The sequence below is a fragment of the Megalobrama amblycephala genome, linkage group LG22 (genome assembly GCF_018812025.1).
Source record: "Megalobrama amblycephala isolate DHTTF-2021 linkage group LG22, ASM1881202v1, whole genome shotgun sequence".
NCBI lineage: Eukaryota > Metazoa > Chordata > Actinopteri > Cypriniformes > Xenocyprididae > Megalobrama > Megalobrama amblycephala.
In genome coordinates this window covers 8,294,034-8,318,055 of record NC_063065.1, presented here as the reverse complement: position 1 = coordinate 8,318,055, position 24,022 = coordinate 8,294,034, and the positions used below count along the sequence as shown (strand labels likewise).

The window sequence follows — 24,022 nt, the reverse complement described above, 5'->3', positions numbered from 1 at the left end:
TAATTTCTCTCAACATAGCAACGTGGTATTGTTAACTGAATGTATAAGTGGCATAATATTAACAGCAAAACGTACTTTGCAACAAGAAGCGCTTTTTAATAGGGGTTTAAAGATCAACCAACCAGAGCGGTTCCTGCCGGTGCTGTGGAGCCAATGACAACGCAGTTCAAAAGAGGCGCCATGCACACGTCTACATATATGGTCAATTACGACAGGATCTTCCGGTTTTATATGGCGAATTTATTAATGAGATGAATGCAAGATTCCTATAAACATTTATTTGGTTATGTTTTATACATTTATAATTTCCCATTAAACGTAAACTAGCATTTTTAAACGATAGATTCCTTTGTGTGGTTAACCTGATGTAGAAATAGGCTTTAAGTTAGGCTCTTCTAAGCAAGGGCCAAATGGTTTCCATCCATTGCATACACCATGGGGTTAAGTAATATTAATTAAATATATTAATTAATTACACATATTAAATACATAAACATTTACCCCCAGTTTCACAGACAAGGCTTAAGATAGTCCTGGACTAAAATGCATGTTTGAGCTGTTTTTAGGCTTTTAAAAAAATGTGGCACATGTAAGCTTCTGAAAACAGTCTTAAGCCTGAAATAAGATCCTGAATTTGAATCATTACACACAAATCCAACAGTACTCACCTGAAATGGGCTAAAAATCAAATAAACCAGTTGTCAATCAGTCTATTAGGGCAAGGATGAAAAAGGACCTGGGTAGGCATTTTAGTTATATCAGCTCTAGAGCAAAGCAGTTTAGCACATTTATTGGACAAATCTGCAGCACACTCATACTGTAAACAACAAAACTGGTTGGGAGCTTCTCTGTGAATTTGTCATGAATTTGGTACATTTTGGTAAAACATTGTACATATAGTCATGAATATTACAGGTTACATCAAGAAGCTATTTAACAATAAATAATAGTGAATGCAAGTAATATTTTACAGTGCAATTTTTACCATGTAAATTATGAAATTTAATATAAAAACAAGAATTTAACAGTAGGATTACACATTTGCACAACACCTTGTCAGTGTTTTATCAAGTAATATAGACAGTTAAGATTTAATGGAAATTAAATGAGTATCATAAATTAGTGTATGTTACTCAGTTTTTTCACAGTAATGATTTACAAGGTTTTTAAATTTCAAATGAAACTTCGTCTTCATCCTCCTCCTCATCCTCTGAACCATACTGGATATAATCCTCATCCATGTTAAGGTAATCATCATCTTGCAGTTCCTCACACACCTCACAATTGTCTAGGACACTACCGTACAGCTGCCGAACCGAGGATATGTGACTTTTTAGGTAGCATAGTTTTTTCTGTAGTAGAGCGTGAAGTCCCAGAATTCCACTTTTGGAAAGGTCAGAGTCCTGTTCTGTAAGTAACACAAAAACACAAAATTATAAATCATTTTAAGGAGTTATAATCATTTATAGTCATTTTAAGGAGGTTCTATTCTGCTTTAATTTTCTGCAATTACAGCATCAATTAACTTATTCACCAATTGAAGAAAGCGATTATGGATTATTAACAGAGATTCAGTTAAAGTGCAAGATATTATGGACATATTGATTTTAATATTGTTTTTTAACAAAATTAACAGAGATGTAGTACTTACTCTTCTTTGTTATATCAACAGCAACATGACATGAAAGGTCATTTAGAAGAGACAGATCCCTTTTGAGGCTTTTCCAGTGATTCCTGATTTCATTCAGGACAATGCACTCCTCTTCGGTAAGGCGCTTTAGCAGCATCAGTTGGTCAAAGGCCCTTTTTTTGGTGACAAGATTATCTGTGAAGATATTTCCAAAAATAATGACATGAATAGTTTATCAATATACTTTGTACAAAGGTGTTTAAATATTTAATTAAAAAATGAATATAAATTTTAAAAAAATTCTGACGTTTGCATGTATAAACAGAAACAATTATCAAAGCTACAATTTTTATGAATGTATTATACATTTCATTAATGACAACTATTTTATATTCATCATATCTATCAATATACTACAAACTTATTTAATAACCCTAACCCTAACCCTAAACCTAAAGCATGCAAGATGTCCTGCTGCACAATAGGTATACACAACATCCACTGTAAGCAGATAAGCTGCTACATACTGTAAATACAGTACACACATCTAAATGAGTAACATAACATACCACGCTCATCCAGTACCCATGGCCATGCATAGCTCTCACATGCCAGAATTGAGTCGGCTGACTGCAGCTTTTCAGGTGCTTCCCTGTTGTACTCATCCACAGCTGCACTAAATTTGGCCTTTTCCTCCAAAATTTTTCTACGGAGTTTGTGTCTTCTTTTGTTTCCATCTGAAAAGACAAATGCAATGCCATAATATGTGCAATTTAAGACTCTTTCTTAAATTAATTAAAATGCAAAATACTGTACATATTTGTTAAAGAACATGACATTTATTTCCTTTCCCAAAGTTCTTCAGCTTAGTGCTATCTAAGGTCTCACTTTTATAAAACACCACAACAGAGTGTAGAAATTGTTAAGAGGGCCTATTATGTAAAATTCACTTTTTGAACATTGTGTCCCCTGTGTGTATAACCAACCACCCTACAATCATAAAAATCTATTTTTTTTTAATGATCCCCATAAATCAGAAGCAGTGTCTGAAAATGCACTGTCACAGTTTTCTCCCTACTGTGACATCATTGAAGGGAAAAGCCCCATTCACTGGCAATGATCTCTGCCCTATTAGCATAGATCCCTAAGGGAGCCGCACACAGTCCGCCATGTTTATACCCTCTCTAGAGCAGATAGTGATATAATGTTTCAGCTATTCACACAATATAACTAATCTGTTGATGGCTGTAATAATGAATATCTGTGGTTAAAAACTAAGCTCAGAATCGATCCAGAATCGTTGGGAGAGAGAATCGTGATGCATTGTTTTTTTTCTCCCACCCCTAGTATGACCAACACAATATTAGGTTAAACATAAACTGTTCCTGTAGGCCAGGCCTATATGCGTAACATGCCAAGTTGATGCTTACTCTGAACACTGCTTTACTCTCTCGAATGTCACGTGACCAGAGTGTAATCGCAGCCTTTGCATTTAAAAAATCGTATTTTATCATATTGTGATATTATCACAAATGCAATTAATCATTCAGCCCTATTTGTGATTAAACTTTTCATATCCAGAACATGCAAGTACTGCACCTTATAACGTGTTTTCGCAATCGCCTTTCTGAATGTGCTAATGTGGCTAAAGTTACCATTGTCTCTTACTGTATTCACAGAGACCAGAGCTTGTTATTTTTAACCTGAAAACGCTCACTGTCTATAATTCTGAAGCACACTTTTAGTACTTAAAAACAAATTAATGACATAGCTCTGATCTCTGTGAATAGAGACAAAAAGTTTAGCCACATTAGCCATACAGTAGGTGTAAAAACCCACACAAACATTCACAATATATAATGTGGTACTTGCATGTTCTGAATATGAATTTGGATCACAAACATTTTTATTCACTGCATGAGATTCTTCAGACTCCAGTTGTTGATGCTGGAGAATCCAAACTAGCACAAGCTATAAAGGTTACACACTCTTGAAAAGGGAGTGAAAGCAGCTGATCATTTGTATTTAAAAAGACACTTGAAAACACCATGTTTTTGCTCACACCCAAATAAAACATACTATAATAAATAATCCCTGGGATTAGGGCTGGGCGATATATCGCATGCGATTGTCATTCGCATTTCGTCAGTAAAGCCGGTTCCCTGATTACCGCTAAATCGCCATCACCTGCTTTCAAATGGAGCAGCATTTAATAGACAGAACCGTAGTTGACTGACAAGCTACGCAATATCACGTTCATTATCGAAGGCGATTCATCTGTGATATTGAACGTGATATTGCGTGGCTTGTCAGTGATGTACGGCTCTGTCTATTAAATGCCGCTCCATTTGAAAGCAGGTGATGGTGATTTAGCGGTAATCAGGGAACCGGCTTTACTGACGAAATGCACGTGACAATCACATGCGATATATCGCCCAGCCCTGCCTGGGATATTTTGAATTGAAACTTCACAGACACATTCTTTTATTACAGCTTGTAAAAAGGGGGATAATATGTCCGCTTTAAGGCCAACTCACACCACACAGATTAATGCCAACAAACACCAACAATCAAGCTGGCCATTAGATTTAGAGATTTATGAAAATAACTGCCCCAACAGACACCAACAAACGCTGACTGAACATGTTGAGACAGGAGAAAACAAATCCCAACAAACACCAACAGACTTGATGCATTTGTTGGTGTTTGTCTGAGTGGTGTGAATTGGCCTTTAAAAGCTTTAAAATTATTTAATGTTTAAAATGATCTAACCTGTTTGACGGTAAAGATCTCGCTTCCTCTGCCTGATGCTCACATAAAGAGTCTCAATTGTCTTCTGGAGTCCCTGTTGACTGCTTGCATTCTCCTTACTTGTTGCTAAATTATTGATAAGATATGCTTTTACAATAGAAATAAACATGTACATTATGATTACATCAGAGGTATAAGGATGAGGCTTAAATTTAAAAAAAAGTAGAAACAAAAGTCATACACAACACTACAGTCAAAGTTCTGTTACTGAAAGGGTTAAAACAATAAGTACAGTGCTAAAATAATCTAAAATATGCCTACCTGTATCAGCCCACTGCTGGATTTCACTGGTCCAGTCTTTAAGTGTGTCATCTGTTACTGCAAACTCTGTCTTTAGTGCATCAAGATTTAGGGACTCCTCCTGAATTTGTGCTTTTGTCTAATGAACAATACCATAAAGTGCATTTGTTAAAAGATAAAAACTAATGACAGATGCATACATGATTATTGACCCTTTTCAAATGGAAAAACAGGATATACATTTTTTTTTTTATTAATACATAAAGTTGGTCTTGGAATTCACAGTTTTGACTTTATAGTTGCCACTTGCCTACTGAACCACAGCAAATACTACAGCAAAATTAAACACTAAAAGACTACAGCTGTCACCTGTAAAAGAGGAAAGCAATTTAGAAACATACCTTTATTAATCTTCGGGACAGCACGTTTGCAAGGTTGTCAATTTTGCGTTGATTCCATGCCATGGCCTGGATAGTAATCATGTCTGTCCTAGCTAAACAATGTAAAATAATATAAATAATCGATAGCTCCCATTAATGTTGCATACTATTTTTTCCATTTTGGTTTGTTTAGAAGACTGATATGAAAATGATGTTGGACTTGCATTAACACCTCTAGGGATGATCAAGTGTCAGGTAAAAGTTTAATACTAATGCCATTTAAAAATGAATGGATTTTTTGAGTCCCATTAGGTAACTTTGCATTGAATATGTTTGTAGTTATGCACTTACCTCCTTTGGTCATGTATTTACTGCATATAGCAGTTCTCGACAAGAAGCTGTTTACTTGTTCCACCTCTTCACCCAAGGTGGTGCCTGCTCCTTCTTGGTTTCGGCCACCCCACTTAATCTTGTGCACGGAGATCAAATATTTAACAAATAAAACAACCACATCTTTTAGAATACACACACAAATTCACAATTACTGATCATAAATACACAAGTCACAAATTTCATGTTCTGGAAAACTGTTTACCTCACATTTCCAAGAGTGGGCCTTTGCATGCATCACTGACAGGAATGGCTTCATGTGCAGGAGAGGAGAAAGCTCTGGACAATCATTAACAACTCTCTGCAGGTATGGCCAGTACTTGCATATTACGTCAGTGCACATGAACTGAACATTCCTTGGCGTCAGCTCCTTTTGGAGAAACAACGGATATGCAAATATTTCCCCCCTCATCATGTTCAGACTTCTCAGCAGCACACCATGCCGACAGACAGCCACCTCCATCCCCTCCTCATCCAGCTTGTTGATTTTCTTTGGGATGGACTCCCGTGCTGCAGTCCACTGACTCGATCCACAGACACCTTTTCCAGCGGACTATCAAGAGGAGAAAGAAATGTGATGATCCAACAACACTGTATTAAATTATGTTTGTGGATAAATGTCTAAGGAAATAAGTGGGGTGAAAAAACGCCAACAGACAAACATTTCAAATGACCACATGTTGAATTTTTGCTTTACTGCAAGCCATGTGAGATAGAAATATATGACAATTCAATGCATTGGTCTTAATTTTGCTATTGTGTTTACATGAATATGTGCATTGCTATTTTTTGTTCAGGAAATACAATTTTTGAAAGCACTATGACAAAACAATACAACCTACGTGCTTTGTCTTCTTATTAATGTAGTCCACGAACTTGGAAACATCTTCATCCTCACAGACAAAGACACCCTTGAACAGACCATGATCTTCAGCCCTTGAATATAATTACATAATTACTTAATGAAAAGCTAATTGGCATTAAATATTATTTTAATGCTTTTCACAGTGTTATAGAATTTCTGCTACCCTCTTTTGAAGCGATACAATTTCCTGTTACCATCGACTGACACAGCAAGCATAAATGGAGAACAGGCTGGACACTCAAACACTTTCAGTCCACAGAGCTGATCAATTTGGAACTGGCAGTATCTCCATTCGAAAAAACTTCTTTGAAAAGCATCTGTGCAGATCTTTCCATCCTGTGAAATAACACACAAAAAAAACATAAACCTTGTAAGAATGTAAGAGTAATCGCTCACTCCTAAACATGAAAAGATGAAAAAAGGAAATGATTCAGTAGTTCATTTAATTAATACTCGGCCAAAGAACTCCGTCCGCTGTTCCAATAAACTGACGAAGGACTGTCTAGAAAGTCCAGGAGCAGTCAATTTCATGTGGTCGTATGACACAAACACATCAATTTTATAAAGTGTTTCACAGCTTGCTGTGGCAGGCCAGTAACCAGACTTGATCAGGTGTGGGATGCTGGTCGTTCTGCTCATATGGCATGTTGAGCATGTGAAGGTTGGCAAGCTGACGTTGTAGCGACCTATTGAAATAATGTATAGTATAAAAACAAAGTAATCAAAAATTTATTTATTTATTTATTTTTTTAAATACACTGGACTCACCATCAATTCCAATGAGAATAGCCTTTTTACCTCCTGACACCACAATGGTATCAGTGGCACAGCTGCAAATTTGATCAGGTGTCTCTAGAGGCAAAAGACAATCTGGGAAAAAAAGTAAGGCTAGAAAATTCAACCTTTACCAAAAAACTATAGCTGCGTTATTATTATGATTACATGGAAATTCACATGATAGATTAACATGAAGGTATTATAAATTCTAAAACAACTGAATTACATGCCTTTTTCCTCAAAATGGAATTGGTTGTCAATATCCACCTTCACCAAAGTAGACGGGGATATGGCCCGAAAGAATCCCTCTACATCTGTCTCTCGGTTGTGCAGTTTCCTTTCATGGGCCAATATATCGCAGTCTGCACAGTACAGCTGTTTAGGAACACAGTCTTTACAGCGGATAACAGATCGCTTCAGTTGGCAGTGCTGGCACTGTCTGATATCCGTGTACTCAGCTGTTAATAAAGATTCCACCATCTCGGGCCTCAAAGCTGCCCACTTCTTTTTAGCCTGGGCCATGCGAACTGACCATGTGTTTGAGGAGGTCGGATTTGAGCACTGAATGTCTCCAGTATCAGCCAACAGATCCTCTACCTCTTGATGAAGAGTTTCTGGATTAGAAAAAAAACTAAAGTAATTATAGTGTTCATGGCAGTTGGTTAGACGGATCATTACAAAGCAGTGATTATACTGAGAACTCTTTAAACAATACAAACATACACACCTATATCTTCAACTGCTGGCCAAACAGTGTGAGAAGGCTGTGATGGAACTTCACCTAAGAACAATGAAACAACAAAAAGTCACTAATAACTCTGCAAGACTAGTTATTTTGAAAAGTGTTGATGTCATTACTCACCATGATCAATGTCTACTTGCCCAGACTCCAAAGATGACATAGCTGGACTGTTAATCGTTGTAGCTAAAAACAAATTAAGAGTAATTGAAGCATACAGAACAGCCAGATTATGATGCTACTCATTATGAGAGGAGAAACATGTATAAGCTGCAAGAATACATTGTGTAAAATATAACAAACATACATTTGGAAATGTTTGCCTTGGTGAGTTTTGGCCTTCTCCGTTTTGGCACAAGATGCCCAAACTCATCCCTCTCTACAAAAGAGACTGGTCTGACACGAGTGCTACAGGCTTGTTTGGTCTTCTTTTTCAGCTAGAAAAAAAAGGACATATTTTTTCGTTTGTAAATTCATGTTTAAACAAAATGCAAAGATGACCGTAAGCTAGGTCTTTTAAATATATTAACAGATAAAAATACAGCAAATTAATTCGAATTAAAAAGTAGTTAAATGAAAACAAAACAAAAAATTGAAATGAAATGTATTCATCATTACTGGTGGAGGGTTGAAGGTTTGTAGAATTTCTTCAGCCTCCTTGGTAGCTGCTTCAAGTGCAGCACTGGCAGCTTTGAGTTCAAGTTCCCTTGTAATAATTGCAGCTTCCTGACATAATTGGTCAAAACCTGAGTTTTGACAAGATGCCATATTGAAGATGAGAAAGAGAAATAATCAAAGAAAAGTCAAAAGACAGAGAGACAAAGGAAGAGAAGAGGGATGGATGGATGGAGGGAGGGAGGAAGAGAAGAAGGATGGAGGGAGGAAGAGAAGAGGGATGGAGGGGGAAAGAGTTGCTGTGTATGTATGTGTGAGTGAGTGAGAGAGAGAGAGAGAGAGAGAGAGAGAGCGCTTTTGAAAGAGATGGCTCTTAAAAGAGCCGTTGGGTTGATATGTCGAAGGAAGTCTATATGAAGGATTAGTGTAGGATCTGAAGTAACTGCAAGGTAGAAAAAGAAATGCTGAATTACAATTTTTGCATAGTAAATAAAAGGAATTAACAGCATAAATAACAAGGACTATATATAAATAAATGCTTGTGCTTTAGCTACAGATTAACACAGTAGAATAACAGTAACTATAGTAAAAGCATAGTAAGCATTGCCGTATTGAGCTATAATTCCACCAATATGAACATAATAAACTGATCGAAGCTAGCTAACGCTAACGAGTTTAATCACCCTAGCTAGCCGATATATGTTCAACTTTTTGGAACAAAACATGGTAAGAGATGGCAGATTAAATCCAGCGAGCATTATGGAGCCGATTTGATTCATAAATAACATATAATGGACTTATATAGAACATTATAAAAGGACATTAGGACAGCATATGACAGACTACTTACCGAGATGTGGCACGTGTAACTGCTGTTTAATATCGCGATGCTTTCCAATCGAGAGTTATTCAACGCGAACAAGAAATCGTACTATACAGTACGATTTAACCACGTAATTAAATCGTGCGAATTAGTACGAATTCGCCTTGACGAGGTTGTTTTAAATGCAAGGAACAAATCGTACGAATTCGTACGACCCAGCTCGTACGAATTCGTACGATTTAGCCACTTGGTTAATTCGTACGAAATAGTACGAATTCGCCGTGAGATAGGGTTGGTCTCTTCGGAGGCGCGCGTCTGACTGTTTCTATAGAAACCGGTGATTCTAACGGCCGCTGAAGTGACGCGATGACTTTACCAGTCGGAGATTGGCTCTTATTTAGAAGGCGGGACTTATTCCGCCATATTGCGCGTTACACTTTATCCCATTCAAAACAATACGAGTGACACGTCTTGTGTTATTCTATAGTCTTTGCCATCGCCAGTATGTCTCTCGTTTAATTCAAAAGCAGCTGGAGCCATCTTTTGCCTCTGTTATCTACTGTATTTCTGTAAATAAACCGGAGGGCTTCAGTATTATGGTAATACTGTTTAAGTGTTCATCTTGTGGCGATTGTTTTGTACACTGTAATGGGTTATAATAAACTGGTAAGATTTTGAAGTTGGCATGAAACAGAAGTTTCTTCTCTATTATGTTGTATATCTGTGAAATGGCTTCTTTTACAGGAACAAATGTAGGGAGGGACTTGATTTTGTCCATGGGGAACTGATTGGATGGTTGTGGTTTGCTATTGGTGGATCTCATGTGAGTGACAGGTTGCCCCGCCCTCGCACCGGTAAACACATCATCAGAAAAGAGAAGCAAGAGGAAGCGAAGTTATTTTGATTCAAGATTATGAAGGCGCATGAATTGAAAAAAGAAGAAGATGTACACGGATAAATAATTTAGGCCTATAATAAAAACTGCAATATTCCATGAAAAATAAGAACTGTCAATTTTGATTTCATGATGACTTTGAAACAGTTTCTTCTCAAATCAGTATTTCTTGTCCCTATCATCATTTATGTGATGAAAAGCTGTATAATAAATGATATTTTCCCTTAAATATCTGTCTTGTTTGAACTTGTTCATTCATCTAGGCTCAAAGCTGTAGAAGCTTTGTGTTTAATGAGCTAATATAAGTTTTAAATATTTTGTGTCTAGTTATTTACTTATGTAGCTGTGTAATAATAAGTGGGATAATGTGCATCCAGCTGGTTGTTATTGAAAAATTACAATATTTTGCTGGATGGAGGCGAATCCCTTACATGTAAAACAGCTACTTACCAATTCCATGAGCCTCTGGCAAGTCCAGCGAGTGGTTTATCCTCAGAAGAACTCGTTATTGCAGAAGAAAACTGACATTGTCAGCTATCCAATGGCATTTTATGTGTACAATATGCATCTGACGGTCAGTGGGCGGTCAGTGGCGATGCCATCCGAGGCTGACGCTAGTTTCTTCGTGTCGGCCATCACTTGAGATACAAATTATTGTGGCTGGAATGAATTTGCCTTATGAATTTTACAGGAAGGTGTCTTAATACTTTTTAGCATTTGCAAACTTTTGACATTAAGCTTAAAGTCAACATCAAGTGGCATTCAAAACCCATTCTGTTATGTGAAACAATGTTCAACTAGGGAAAAAAATAAGGCGGGCTATTTTGTCCATTTGATTGAATCAAGAAAAGTAGCTGTTTCAGAGTTTGGAGTAAAACTTCAAGTTGACTTTAAACAGAATGATTTGCTGTTTTCTTTCTCCATTTAGTGTCTTGAAGATTGCTGTGAGCTATTCTACTTTGACTTTAGGAGTTAATTATATCGTTTAACTGAGAGAGTTTCCTATTAATGAAAGAGCAGATATGGTGTACATTCTTGACGAGAGGCTCAAAATTGTAATTAAAAAAACCCTCTAGGGTGGTAATGAATCTCTTGATATCTCCTCAAACGTGTGCGAGCTTTAATCTGTCTGTGGTCAGTGAAAATGAACCGTAGCGTGTCTCAGCAGTGGACCGACCATGTCATTTAAACTTCACATCTAAACATCTTGTTGTTTACATAACCAGCCCTCATCTCTCGCCTCCCTCCCGGCGCTCACGCCAGCTCCGAGTCTTTCTCTCTCTCTCGTTCTGTTGTTTTGAAACACTGATCATCTCTGATTAGGCGGAAGTGCTTCCCTCCAGACATGTGGCATTTCACACTCATTATACCTAGCTGTGATCTCTCCTCTTTTCTTTATCATTAAAATCTGCCGTTTTCTCTCTTTATCTCTCTTGTTCTGATTTTCTTGTGTCTTTTTAACACAAACGTCTACTCATTCATGACAAATAACAGCATATGCATGCACAGAAAGGGGATTTTGTGTTTATTTATTAATTTTTTTGCAAATCACAAAATGTTTTGGATGTGTTTACATCTGTATGTAGCACTGATGACGATTTGTAAACCACATTTTAAAGTCGGCATGAAACAGAAGTTGCGATAGTCTTTTCTTGCCCGTTGTGATGTCAATGTGGAATTGATTGGATGGTTATGGTTTGCTATTGGTCGATTCAAATTTCCAATCTTAAACTGTTGTAGCACAGACTTAAGTTTGGTCCCTTTTTAAAGATTATTGCTGAAGACAATTGCTGATGTGAAAAAAAAATTGAAACAAAAAAAAAACTTAGAATTTTAAGGTTTCTTATTATGAAAAATGGACATAAATACTGTTTTTAAATTTTATATGAAAAAAATATTTTCCAAAACATGTTTTACTCTAAAACTCTAAATCTAAACAAGTTGTGTTCCAAATTTGAGTTTGTTATCTTAAAAAATGAGCTTTCAGTAAGATTTTGTTTGGGCGCAGTATGAAACGTTTCCACTAGATGAAATTTGTCTCCCATTAATTTCCAATTCGGTCATTTTTGACCGCAAAAAATACAAGTGTGACTTTTTTTTCAGGACTATTTAACCTTTTCAAATCATGTCCTTTTTTTGTGTGTTCACAAACCAAGTGCCAAAAATTTTACCAAGTGCTGATAAAGTAAAAAATTACTAAAATTTTGGGGAAAAAACACACATTTTGTCATTTTTTGACTGAAAAATGTTATGTTTTTTTTTTTTTTTTAATACTTTTTTTTTACTGTAAATTAGGTAGACTACTGGGTAGGGGATTTCACCCAATATAAAAAACATTTTTGATAATTGAAATGAAGTTGAAATATTAAATATAAATACTAGATGCAAAACTTAAACTTAAAAAACTTAAAAGAAAACAGAAATGTTGCCTTGGCAATTAATTGAAATAAATAGGTTTATGTTGAAGTACTAAAATTATTAAAACTGAAATAAAAATAAATGAAAGCTAAATAAACAATATTTTAAAAAAAGCACATACCAAAAGTGTTTAAAAACTAAAAATGAAAACTGAAAAAATAAAATAAAAGCTATAATAAAAAATTAAACTACATTCTTTTACAAAAGTTAATTTAAGTTAGGATGCAAACATACAGCAAACCACAAGACAGACACTCCAAGCATGAGTTTACAATCAATCGAGTGACCCAAAATGTTACAAAAATCCCATTTATTAGCAAAAGCAAAAATCTAGCTGTTACATTTAGAACAGAAGATATTTAGATACATTGTACAGGTCATGATTATTGTGATATATACAGTACATCGTTTTAGATATGTGCTCATCATTATAAACGAGATATCACTGTTACAGTTAGATCTCCATCCATTGTTAACTTTTAGTAGGCTAATGGGTTTTTTATTAGCTAAGAAAGCCACATACTTCCTAATTGATTAGTAAAAACTACAATGAACGGATTTAACTTTAGCTAAAAGCTGAAATGAATGCTGAGCTTTATTTGTGCTAGTATTTCCACATCCACACATCAATCACAAATACTATGATCTACAACGGACAAGGTGTAATTTACAGCAGTCAAAACCAGGTGCATACGCTCATCTTATTAAGATTTTAGGGAATAATTTAACATCATTCACTTCACATTATGTCGGACACATTGATAAACATCAGTGTAGATTCACAGATTGATCATACATACAAAGACAACATCATAATGAAATATCAACACTGACTTGACTGGGTTTTCAGTCAGATACGACTCTGATGAAACCCTGAAGCCCTGCTCTCTCCTTCTGGTTGATTTCAGCTTGTCTGTGAAAGGTTTCTGGGCAGATTCAAGAATTGAAAACCACTTCCTGTTGTGTTCTCACAGGATCCAGGCTTTAAAACCAAGTGCCTGCTACACCGAAACATACAGGGCCATTCCCTTCAGGGTGCATAATGAATCATTTGACCCTTTAAACAAATTATCTTGTGTTTTGTGACTCAGTTATGTGTGTATAGCTGTTAATTTCAGGTAAATATCAGATTTACAACTTCAATCAATGAGACTTATTTCAGTGACCTCTTGACCTCTAATCACTGTACAGAATGAAGCCAGCGAAAGTGCTGTACTTGTTGCTGTTTCCGCCGTGTGCCTTCCCACCGTCCAGCTTGATGAAGATCTCGTCCCCAGGGTCCAGGTGTAGGATGACCGTGTTTGAAGCGTAGTCATAACTCTGATCCTGATCCTGGGCGATGGCACTGGCTCTCACCTGCAAAGAGAGAGAGAGAGAGAGAAGGGAACAAGAGATCATTTATCAGACCTGTTTTCTGTCCAAAGAGAATAAGTAATAGTATTTATATATATTTACACACACACTGTGCACTAAACATTTTGGGGTCAGTAAGATTTTTTTTTTTTTTATATATATATAGAAAATTAATAATTTTATTCAGCAATGACACATTTAATTGATCAAAAACTGTCATGGTTTACACAGAAATATGAAGCAGCACAACTGTTTTGAACATTGATAATAAGAAATGTTTATTGAGCAGCAAATCAGTATATTAGAATGATTTCTGAAGGATCATGTGACACTGAAGACTGGAGTAATGATGCTGAAAATTCAGCTTTGATCAAAGGAATAAATTATATTTTAAAAGATATTCAAGCAGAAAACAGTTATTTCGAATTAAAATAATATTTCACAATATTGCTGTTTTTTTGATCAAATAAATGCAGCCTTGGTGAGCAGAAGAGACTTCTTTCAAAAACATTAAGAAATCTTGAGCAGTAGTGTATGTTTGTACATACATATATATATATATATATATATATATATATATATATATACACACACACACACATAATAAAAAAAGAAAAAGCATGAAAGTCTTATTTAAACACTATTTTTTCTCATCACATTACTTTGATGGCATACTGTCTGACTCTCAAATTACCGATGTGTATTTTTTTCTGGCAGAATAAAATGAGCTCACAATTTTTTAATGAATCTGTTTCAGATAGCTGATGGTTTATCTGTGCTTCTCCTAAAGCAAACCTTTTAATAAATGCAAGTGATGATGAAAATGTGATCAGAACTAAAGCTGGAGGCAAACAAGCATTGGATGTTCCTCATTTCATTTAAATACATAAATGCTACAATGGAAATGTGGTGTCAAGCCTTTTTTTTTTTTTACATGCACTGTATTTTTCCTTTATTCAGGATTTCCGATAAAATTAACATACATTAATATACGTAAGCAATAAAGTACAAAAGGCTGTGCTGTATCATGAATAAGTCACAGCTGAAGGGCGTTGTTAGTCACGACACGAAGTGGAGTGCCTGCAACCCCTTCAGCCGTGACTTATTCATGATACAGCACTAGCTTCGAGTACCTAATCGCTTTTATAAAACAGTTACCACACAATACAAATATTAAAGCCAGAAACATGTATTAATGCAACTTTCATGAAGTAAACTTTTTCTAAAAGCCTTCCTTCCGCCGGAAAAAATAGTCCCTGACCGTGAACAGAAACAGAAGTTACGTTTTCACGCTATCAGATGGTGGCAAAGACTGTCTTTATGAGTGTGTCAGTCAGTAGAGAAGACTTTTACATTGAAAAGACTGAATTGTTGTGAACACGGAACAAGACACATCTGACAAATGCTTAGACTAGTGCTGTCAGTCATGGGAAAACCCCTTAAATGTTAAAAGGACAAGATAATACATCGGAATAATAATACATTTGAACTGATTTTTTATTATGAACATAGGACTGACCTGAAGGATAATGCTAAATCTGAATGCAGGTAATAAACTCACTCACCTGATCTCTTTCTCACAATACTCTTCTACATAATACAGTAAGCTTCAATGAAACAATATCAACTAAGAAGATACAGTTTATGTTGCTAAGAGTGGTTGCTAAGGGTGTTGTGTAGTGATACACAGAACCGTTGGGTGAAGCGGTCATAGCCATGTTTTATTGTGAATAAAACACAGGTATTGACCAATCAGAATCAAGGATAGGAACCATTTTATTAAAAAAAAAACATTAAAAAAAAAAAACAAAACAGTAAAACAATTTATGCACATTCTCTGGGAATTTCACTAAGAAATGCCTACTGTTGTTTGCACATGCTTTCTGCATTGCATTCAGTAAACAGCACAAACACAGGCATAAAATTATTGCTGAATGTAATCTGCATGGTGCAGTCTGCTATACTTTCTCTGACTGCACAACATCACTCCACCACTACAATGCAATCCGGTCAACTTAAATGCAAAACGGTCAGTTATTTGCACGTTTTGAGCAAAAGAAGCATAATTTATCATACCACTGTTGTCAGATTCTATTGCTGATTTAGCATATGCAATTGAAACATAATTTTTGGTGCTCTATTTTAAAGGATTAGTTCACTTTCAAATTGAAATTTCCTGATAATTTACTCACCCCATGTCATCCAAGATGTCCATGTCCTTCTCTCTTCAGCCAAAAAGAAATTAAGCTTTCTGATGAAAACATTCCAGGGTTTTTCTCCATATAGTGGACTTCAATGGCCTCCAAACGGTTGAAGGTCAAAATTACAGTTTCAGTGCAGCTTCAAAGGACTTTAAACGATACCAGACGAGGAATAAGGGTCTTATCTAGAGAAACATCACTCATTTTCTAAAAAAATTTTTAAATTATATACATTTTAACCATAAATGCTCATCTTGAACTAGCTCTCTTCTTCTTCTCTATTAGAATTCCAGCAGTGTAGACGCTGCTAAGTGTATTACTGCCCTCCACAGGTCAAAGTTCTAACTAATTGTTATATACTTGCACTAGCATATTGTTTATGACAATTTAGTTCAAACTTTGACCTGAGGAGGGCAGTAATACACTTAGCAGCGTCTACACTGCTGGAATTCAAATAGAGAAGAAGAAGAGAGGTAGTTCAAGATGAGCATTTATGGTTAAGTATATAATTTTTTTTAGAAAATGAGCGATGGTTTCTCTAGATTAGACCCTCATTCCTCATCTGGGATCCGTGTAGAACGCTTTGAAGTTGCAATGAAACTGTAATTTTGACCTTCAACCGTTTGGAGGCCATTGAAGTCCACTATATGGAGAATAATCCTGGAATGTTTTCATCAAAAACCTTCATTTCTTTTCGACTGAAGAAAGAAAGACATGAACATCTTGGATGACATGGGGATGAATAAATTATCAGGACATTTTAATTTGAAAGTGAACTAATCCTTTAATTCAACTGCATAGAACCTCTAATTGTATACCAATTGCCAGGGGTTTTACCAAGATGGCCACTGAGTGATCTGACTTGCCTTAAAAGAGACTTTGAAGAGGGAAACATATGCTCTGACATATTGAGCTGTTTCTCGCTGGGAGATGTGGGTTTGTGTCCAGTCTGTCACATTCTCATCACATTCTCGCCTCTCTCCTCATTATTTCCGGCCTCTATAAATAAAACACTGCCCTCTCTCCTTTAAAAGTAGTCAGGTTGGGTGAACAACTCTGAGTAGTTTTAAACTAATGGATGAAAAAGATTTTAATTGTTTATTTGGAAGCCTGAGAGGACAGACAATTTTGTCATTTATTTGTTTGATGGACAGAGGCCAAAGTCGCTCAAATATGAGGACATCAGTCAGATGGTGAAATGCTGTCGCTGTGGGCCATAACTCTCTGCGCTCATATGAGTAACACAGCTGACTCAAGCACACAGCATGCCTGGGTCTGTATTTATACATGTCTGAGGGTTCATGTGTATCTGTGTGTTTGAACTGTATGACTGACTGAGCATGAGAGATTTATAATTAGATCCCATTGCCTAGCTAAAGCTAAGGAGCTAAAAGATATATTCAGATTAGCCATGTGTGCATAGTTTTTGTGTGAGTCACCTAGAGTTTTCAGAAAAAAAGTGTAGATGAGCAACTAAAACTTTGAATTCACAAAAACCCAAGTGTTTAAAGCGGCGTACACATGACCCGGCATTCACGTGATGTAAAAAAACGTGATTCATCAGGCCAGGCCACCTTCTTCCATTGCTCCGTGGTCAGTTCTAAAGCTCAAGCCCACTGTTGCTGCTTTCGGCGGTGGACAGGGGTCAGCATGGGCACCCTGACTGGTCTGTGTTGCAGCCCCATAAAGCGGCGTAATTAACTTCTTGAGCAATATGAGCTACAGTAGCTCGTCTGTTGGATCGGACCACACGGGCCAGCCTACGCCCCCCATTGAGGCCGCCCATGACCCTGTCGCCGCTTTTGATACTGACCACTGCAGACCGAGAACACCCCACAAGAGCTGCAGTTTTGGAGATGCTCTGAACCAGTATGTAAGTACGTATATATATATATATATATATATATATATATATATATATATATATAAGCCTCTAAAATGTCCATTTATTTTTTACTTTTTATTGAACAGTTCATTATAAAAATAATACAAATAAAAAATAAAAAAAATTCAAAATTATTCAAAATAATAAACTAATAAAAGAGAGGGAAAAAAACTAATAAAAGAATGTGATATATATATATATATATATATCCCACATTCCAAAATCACAAAGCAGGCCTCAGCGCATATTCTGATGTGTGTGGCATTTTTAAAGTATTTATTTTGTGTGTGAACAACAAATACTAAATGTGTGTTTGAATGGCCGTGGGTGTTTGAGAAGGGCCCTGATTCAGAATGACACACAAGGATGCCAGAAGACAAGTATAGTATGTACACACACACACATGCAGCAGTCCTTCTGACTAGAGGCGAACTCTTGCTTCAGTGAAATCTTTTCTTGTTTACAGTTTATGTTGACCATAGACACGAAAGGAATTCATCTCAAACATGAAACTGACCTTTGCTGGAAAGCAACCCTAAATGCACTCCCTGTGAATATTCAAATTGAAACCCAGTGGAGTGGGATTATTCAGAAACTCGAGGAATTACATCCCTGTGGCAGTCTGTTTTTCGTCAGTGTTACGTAATTTATGCATTGCATATGCTGCCGGAAAAATATGCACCTTTCCATTAAAACAGACCTTTTCGGACTGACAAAGTTAGCTAAATTTCTTGTCTGTAGTCATTATAACATTATATAAAAAGACAGATGTCTATAATAATTGTCATCATTCAGAAAGCTTGGTAAACGTATGATACCCCTTTTCTTGTTCCCTGCATGAGAGCTGTAGGCATTACACATGATCAGATACGGCATGAACAGCACATGTTGGACGTACAACATAAAAATGAATAAAAAGTTCAAATATGTAAATAAAACAACATATATATAGATCTTAATGTTTGAGGGTTATACATACTGTAAACTGCAGACTGTAAAAAGTGAAAATGTACTACTATTACCATAAGGAGGTATTCCTACCTAACATGGTCCTTAAAAATGAGTTTCAATAGCAATTCATATTTTTGATTCCTTTTCACAGTACAGATGTGTTATCAGTAAAACCCCCTACCTGTCCATTTTTCAGAAGATCTGCCCACATACTGGTTCCATCCCCTCCTCTCATGAGGACGTTGTATGTGAAGAAGTACGTTCCTGGAACCTTGCACACAAATTTCCCAGTCGATCCATCGTAGTTATTCCCAATGTTTGTAACTACGTCGTCAAACCTCAGAACCTCATAGCCCTCCTGCGGGTTTCGCAGACCTGCGTAGAAGGCCACGCGGGGTCCCATGGTATAAACCGCTGTGCCCATTCCGGTAGCTGTTCTTCCACCCAGAGCGAAGATCTCTGGTCGCTCTGTGTGGTTTTTATTTCCCGGTGGCCCCATTGGTCCTGGAGGACCAGGCTCTCCAGGTGGTCCCGGGGGTCCTGGAGGTCCCGGTAGCCCTGGTTTCCCTTGCCGGCCGGGTTTGCCCTGTGGTCCGTGGGCATAGGTCGGCAACGGAGGTCCCATGCTATGATCAGTCAGTGCCTCGGCTTCCAGTTGCGTATTAGTGATAGCTGTTCCCGTACCGATACCAGCCGTAGTGCCAGTTTTTTCCAAGAACGGATCGCAGACCATTCGGCAAGTGCCCAGCATCTCGTACTGACCTCCGTTTTCGCTGCTGCCTGCCACGTGAACCAAAACAGGAATGAGGACCACCAGTACCAAGAGCAGCATGACGGCCACGCCAGCCCCCAGCAGGGTCTTCCGTCCCAGGCTGAAGCGGGAAAGGGGCTGGGCCGCCAGCGCGGAGCTCTCACCACAAGCCGGAATATTGACCTCTGGAAGTGAGAGGGAACAAGCTCCCTCAATGTCAGGTGCTCACGGAGATGAGAAGGGAAATGAGAACCACCAAGGATCTCAGATGAGTGTGTGTATGTCTTTCCTGCTTGAAAGAGAGAGAGAGATAGAGAGAGAGAGAGAGCATTCACTGTTTCAGCAGGTGAGTGGAGAGAAGTGTTTGGGCGTTGAGGAAGGAAGTAGGATTGAGAGAGACAGAGAGAAAAAGACAGAAAGAGAGAGAGAATGCCCTTCTAGTGTGTTTCTTTGTATGACTCAAAAGGACAAGTGGGAGGAGGCTTTCTGCAAATGAAGAAACAGTGGGAGAGCGAGAGAGAATAAGAGAGAAAGAAGGGGTATTTGGGGAAACCCAATGCCAAGGAAATCTCAAAGTCCTTTAAGTGTGTTTTATTGTGCAGTCTTTTGAAATATGATTTGATTTTCCACTTGTTGAACTGCAAGACTTGATGGGAGGGTTAAGACATGGTGGCTAGATACAGCACGAGAGGAGAGGGAAGATGAGTTAGAGATAGTCTGTTTCTCTGTCTGCGTGATGGTCAAGTAAATATGACAGGATGCATTCTAAGCGTCAGTTAATCGAAAGGGACACCTGCTGTGTGCAAGCAAAAGGATTTTTCCGCTTCCCTCTTTCTGTCTCTCAAAACCGCCCTCAACGCATCTTCCTGGCATCGTTATGTAATTATGTCATTGTTTATTTATGTGCAGTAAACACATAGTAATTCTTCCATAGCTAGCTCGGATTATGAGAACACGCTACGGGCATGCTCATAATTGTCTCATTTCATTAAATAAATGCTAACTTGTATGAGAGTTAATGATCATTTGTTGCCTTGTGCTATGATCCAAGTGTCCCGGGAATAGCAGGCTACTGTAATAAACATGACTGTATGAAAATTCGAATATTTACCTTAAATTTGTTCATTCTGCAGAAGTTTTGATCCACAGCTACTGCAAGTCAGCATAACTCTGGCTTCCCCACAGCATGTACATTGGCAGCATGGAATAGATCAACAAAAAATGTGAAACTGGTGACTAAGGGCCCAGACTTTGTAAAGCCTCAGTGCACCATGATTTTGCATCTGGGAAAAATTTCTGAATCGTTTCATCACAGGTCTTTGAGAGTTCAGTGTGACATGCTCACTGGAGAACAATTATTTGCCCTTGTGATGAATCTTAGCCTCTAACGAAGTTCTGACAGTGTCAGAAATGATGCGTCAAAGTCCTGCTGTGTGGCAGCTCCTACGACAGTTGTCTGATTAATCAAAGATTTGAACAGCAATTGATGACGTACTCTGTGTGAGAGAAAGAAAATACAAGTTCAAATAAACATAATGGTACAATACCTTGTTAGTTTTCTCTTTAACATAATCATACTTAAAATTTACCTCAAGTTCATTTTGAAAAATGATCGATCCACAAATTCCCTCTTTTGTCCAGACATCATAGACTTCAGTCACTTGACTTCTTTCACGAGTTCACATTTACATATAATTAAACAGAATAAAGGTTATGTGTATTTGGTGTGCTGTCCGAGGGGAGGGCTTCAAGCTGGGAATTTGGATGCTGGAAAACTGCCATAGAACAGAGGTAAGTCTGCTGTATATACCTCCTGATGCTAATTGAGTTGATTAACTGAATAAGCTCCTCCTGTGTTAAATATCTGAACATGCTCCTCCCGAACTTTGTTAATAAAACATAATTTGTTACGTCAAAACGACCCGACTGAACAACTCTGTCAATTGCTTGTTTGACACAGTTGACCACTGGCTTTTATGCAGGATCTTATTTACATTTACACATTTGGTAGATGCTTTCTAAAGCAACATACATTACATTCAACATACATTTCTGACAAGCAACAATCATAAAAGGTAGGAAAAAAAAAACTACACTGCATGCACCGACCTTAAGCGAAGAGCTCAAGAAGATCTCACAGCCAGCTGAAGCAGGTGGTAGATGGTTTCATGAGGTTGCTGGATTATTACTGGCCATTTATTTCATGTATGTCAGGTCTGAAAGAAGACCTGCTTGGAAATGCACAGCCTTGGGCTTGCAAGAAAAGCATTGCTAGTTCAGCGGTAGAATGTTCCCGCTATGCGGGACACCTGGGTCTGATTCTCAGCCAACGCAAATGATGTTCCATTACAGCTGCTGGAGCTAATGCTCAATCTTGAGTTGCATGGAGTGGTGTTGCTAAAGTCAACATTAAATCATAACCAAAAAATTATGTACTCATTTAAAGTTTGTTTTAGTAGTCATTCATCAAAATGTCATAACATGTTCCTTAATCAAAGAAACGTTAATATATTGCATTATATATCGATCAAACAAGGTCTTCGTCAGGCACCTATACCCAAGTTTGGATGTGTGCACACTACTTCCAATTGATAAGTTGTTCCTTACCTGAGAAAGGCACTTAAAAGATTAGCTCACATTACAAACGAAAATTACCCCAAGCTTTACTCACCCTCAAGCCATCCTAGGTGTACATGACTTCTTTCTTTCTGATGAACACAATCGGAGATATATTAATAAATATTTATTTACATAAATATTTACTCCATTCACACCCATCCATTATAATCATATTCCACACGGCTCCAGGGGCCTTCTGAAACGAAGCGATGCATTTGTGTAAAACAAAAAATCCACATTTAACAAGTCATTAAGTAAAATATGTAGCTTCCGCCAGGCCACTTTCCGCATTCTTCTTACGAAGAAAGTGTAAAACTCTAGCAGTTCAAAAAGCTTACGCTACGTCCTTCCCTATTCAACTTACAGAACTGACACAACGCCAGTTCCGTTTTTTTCATCAAACGTCTTTTATATTCTAGTGCACAAAAAAGCCATCCAGGTTTGGAATAAGTTAATCATTTTTAGGTGTACCATCCCTTTAATTTGCTCAAGGGATTCTCTTTGTGTCTAATAAGTTCACAGTGCTTCTCATTTGTCCCAACGTACACAACAATTTAAAACCAAAGGTATGTTTTCAAACAAACATTGCTTTACTTTTCCATCTTCTCTTGTGGGTTGTGATGCTGTCATGGGACATGATGAAGACAGGGGAGGGCTTTCTGACTATCGCTGTGAGTCATTGAAACAGAGAGAATGTTGATCATTGGCTGCAGGAAACGAAGGCCATGCGGAGCTCCGAGCGAAGTGACTCAAACCGGAGCCACAGTGCCCTTGACGGCAGGCGCAGTAATGCGACAAGAAGAGAGACTTTTCCAGCCCTCCCTATGTAATTTACTTCCTCCACAGCTCTTCTTCCCCCCATGCCTCCGCCAGCTGAGAACAACAAGCCCCTTGAGTCAGTCACAAGCCCCCTGAGAGATGCTCACGTCCTGCTCATCCTTGAGCAAGGGGGAATTTCTTGTTTCTTATTCAATTTTATTTGAAAGCAAACATAATGTACAGATAAACCTCAGGCTGGGCCAGACAGGCCATGATGTAAGCTAGAATGATCTTACGAGCTGTGTTTGCATGGATGTGCTCAGTGTCTATACGTATATGTGTGTGTTTTCCTGGAGGTCTCTATGTCTGAGAGCACACAGAGGAAAGGCAATCGATGGTAACATCAAATGCATCGAAAAGCATTAAAAACAGCTGTCTATTCATTTCAGCATCACCTCACTATAGTTATACAAAACATTCACACAACATAACTTACACTATCACAAAACTGCCAAAACACTTATACATAATTTCTCTGCAAGGTGACCTGGGGCAATTTATATAAAGAAAAAAATTTAATTAATGCTCCACTAGTGGCCAAAATTGATACTACATGCTAATTGTTAAAGGGTTAGTTCACCCAAAAATGAAAATAATGTCATTAATTACTCAACCTCATGTCGTTCTACACCCGTAAGACCTTCGTTCATCTTCGGAACACAAATTAAGATATTGTTGATGAAATCTGATGGCTCAGTGAGGCCTCTATTAAGGGGCAAAGCCATTCAAACTCTGAAGGTACCCATAAAGGTACTAAAAACATATTTGAAACAGTTCATGTGAGTACAGTGGTTCTATCTTAATATATATATAGCGACAAAAGTACTTTTTATGAGCCAAAAAAACCAAAATATCGATTT

At 37.4% G+C, this 24,022-nt stretch overlaps 2 protein-coding genes across 8 annotated transcripts; both read right to left on the bottom strand.

Moving 5' to 3' along the window:
- Positions 1-225: 225 nt before the first annotated feature.
- On the bottom strand, positions 226-8,660 carry LOC125258405. 2 transcript variants are annotated; one of them, XM_048175334.1, is made up of 18 exons: positions 8,451-8,660; positions 8,140-8,269; positions 7,956-8,018; positions 7,821-7,874; positions 7,324-7,707; positions 7,085-7,186; positions 6,770-7,002; positions 6,480-6,652; positions 6,294-6,387; positions 5,657-6,004; positions 5,477-5,530; positions 5,294-5,306; positions 5,083-5,174; positions 4,703-4,820; positions 4,403-4,507; positions 2,200-2,367; positions 1,652-1,825; positions 226-1,408 (listed from the first exon to the last, which is right to left on the bottom strand). In XM_048175334.1, exons 1-18 carry the CDS (start codon positions 8,598-8,600, stop codon positions 1,167-1,169), a joined length of 2,697 nt encoding a protein of 898 aa, XP_048031291.1. In that variant the 5' UTR covers positions 8,601-8,660; the 3' UTR covers positions 226-1,166. The 2 variants fall into 2 exon arrangements, with proteins under 2 accessions (XP_048031291.1, XP_048031290.1); XM_048175333.1 differs by lacking the exon at positions 5,294-5,306 and having other exon boundaries at positions 5,413-5,530.
- A 4,203-nt stretch (positions 8,661-12,863) lies between these two features.
- LOC125257635 (C1q-related factor-like) lies at positions 12,864-23,797 on the bottom strand. Of its 6 annotated transcripts, none has more exons than XM_048174172.1 (3): positions 20,836-23,797; positions 19,155-20,397; positions 12,864-13,939 (listed from the first exon to the last, which is right to left on the bottom strand). In XM_048174172.1, exons 2-3 carry the CDS (start codon positions 19,803-19,805, stop codon positions 13,760-13,762), a joined length of 831 nt encoding a protein of 276 aa, XP_048030129.1. In that variant the 5' UTR covers positions 19,806-20,397; positions 20,836-23,797; the 3' UTR covers positions 12,864-13,759. The 6 variants fall into 6 exon arrangements, with proteins under 6 accessions (XP_048030129.1, XP_048030126.1, XP_048030127.1 ...); XM_048174169.1 differs by having other exon boundaries at positions 19,155-20,013; XM_048174170.1 differs by having other exon boundaries at positions 19,155-21,220; positions 21,314-23,797.
- Between the last annotated feature and the right edge of the window lie 225 nt (positions 23,798-24,022).

Coding starts and splice junctions, on each gene's coding strand:
- LOC125258405 (XM_048175333.1), bottom strand. CDS start 8,600: ATGGCATCTTGTCAAAACTCAGGTTTTGACCAATTATGTCAGGAAGCT. Junction 6,653..6,769: donor GGACGGAGTTCTTTGGCCGA/GTATTAATTAAA, acceptor GTTATTTCACAG/GATGGAAAGATCTGCACAGA. Junction 5,175..5,412: donor TAAATACATGACCAAAGGAG/GTAAGTGCATAA, acceptor TACATTGTTTAG/CTAGGACAGACATGATTACT.
- LOC125257635 (XM_048174168.1), bottom strand. CDS start 19,805: ATGCTGCTCTTGGTACTGGTGGTCCTCATTCCTGTTTTGGTTCACGTG. Junction 13,940..19,154: donor ATCTTCTGAAAAATGGACAG/GTAGGGGGTTTT, acceptor CTCTCTTTGCAG/GTGAGAGCCAGTGCCATCGC.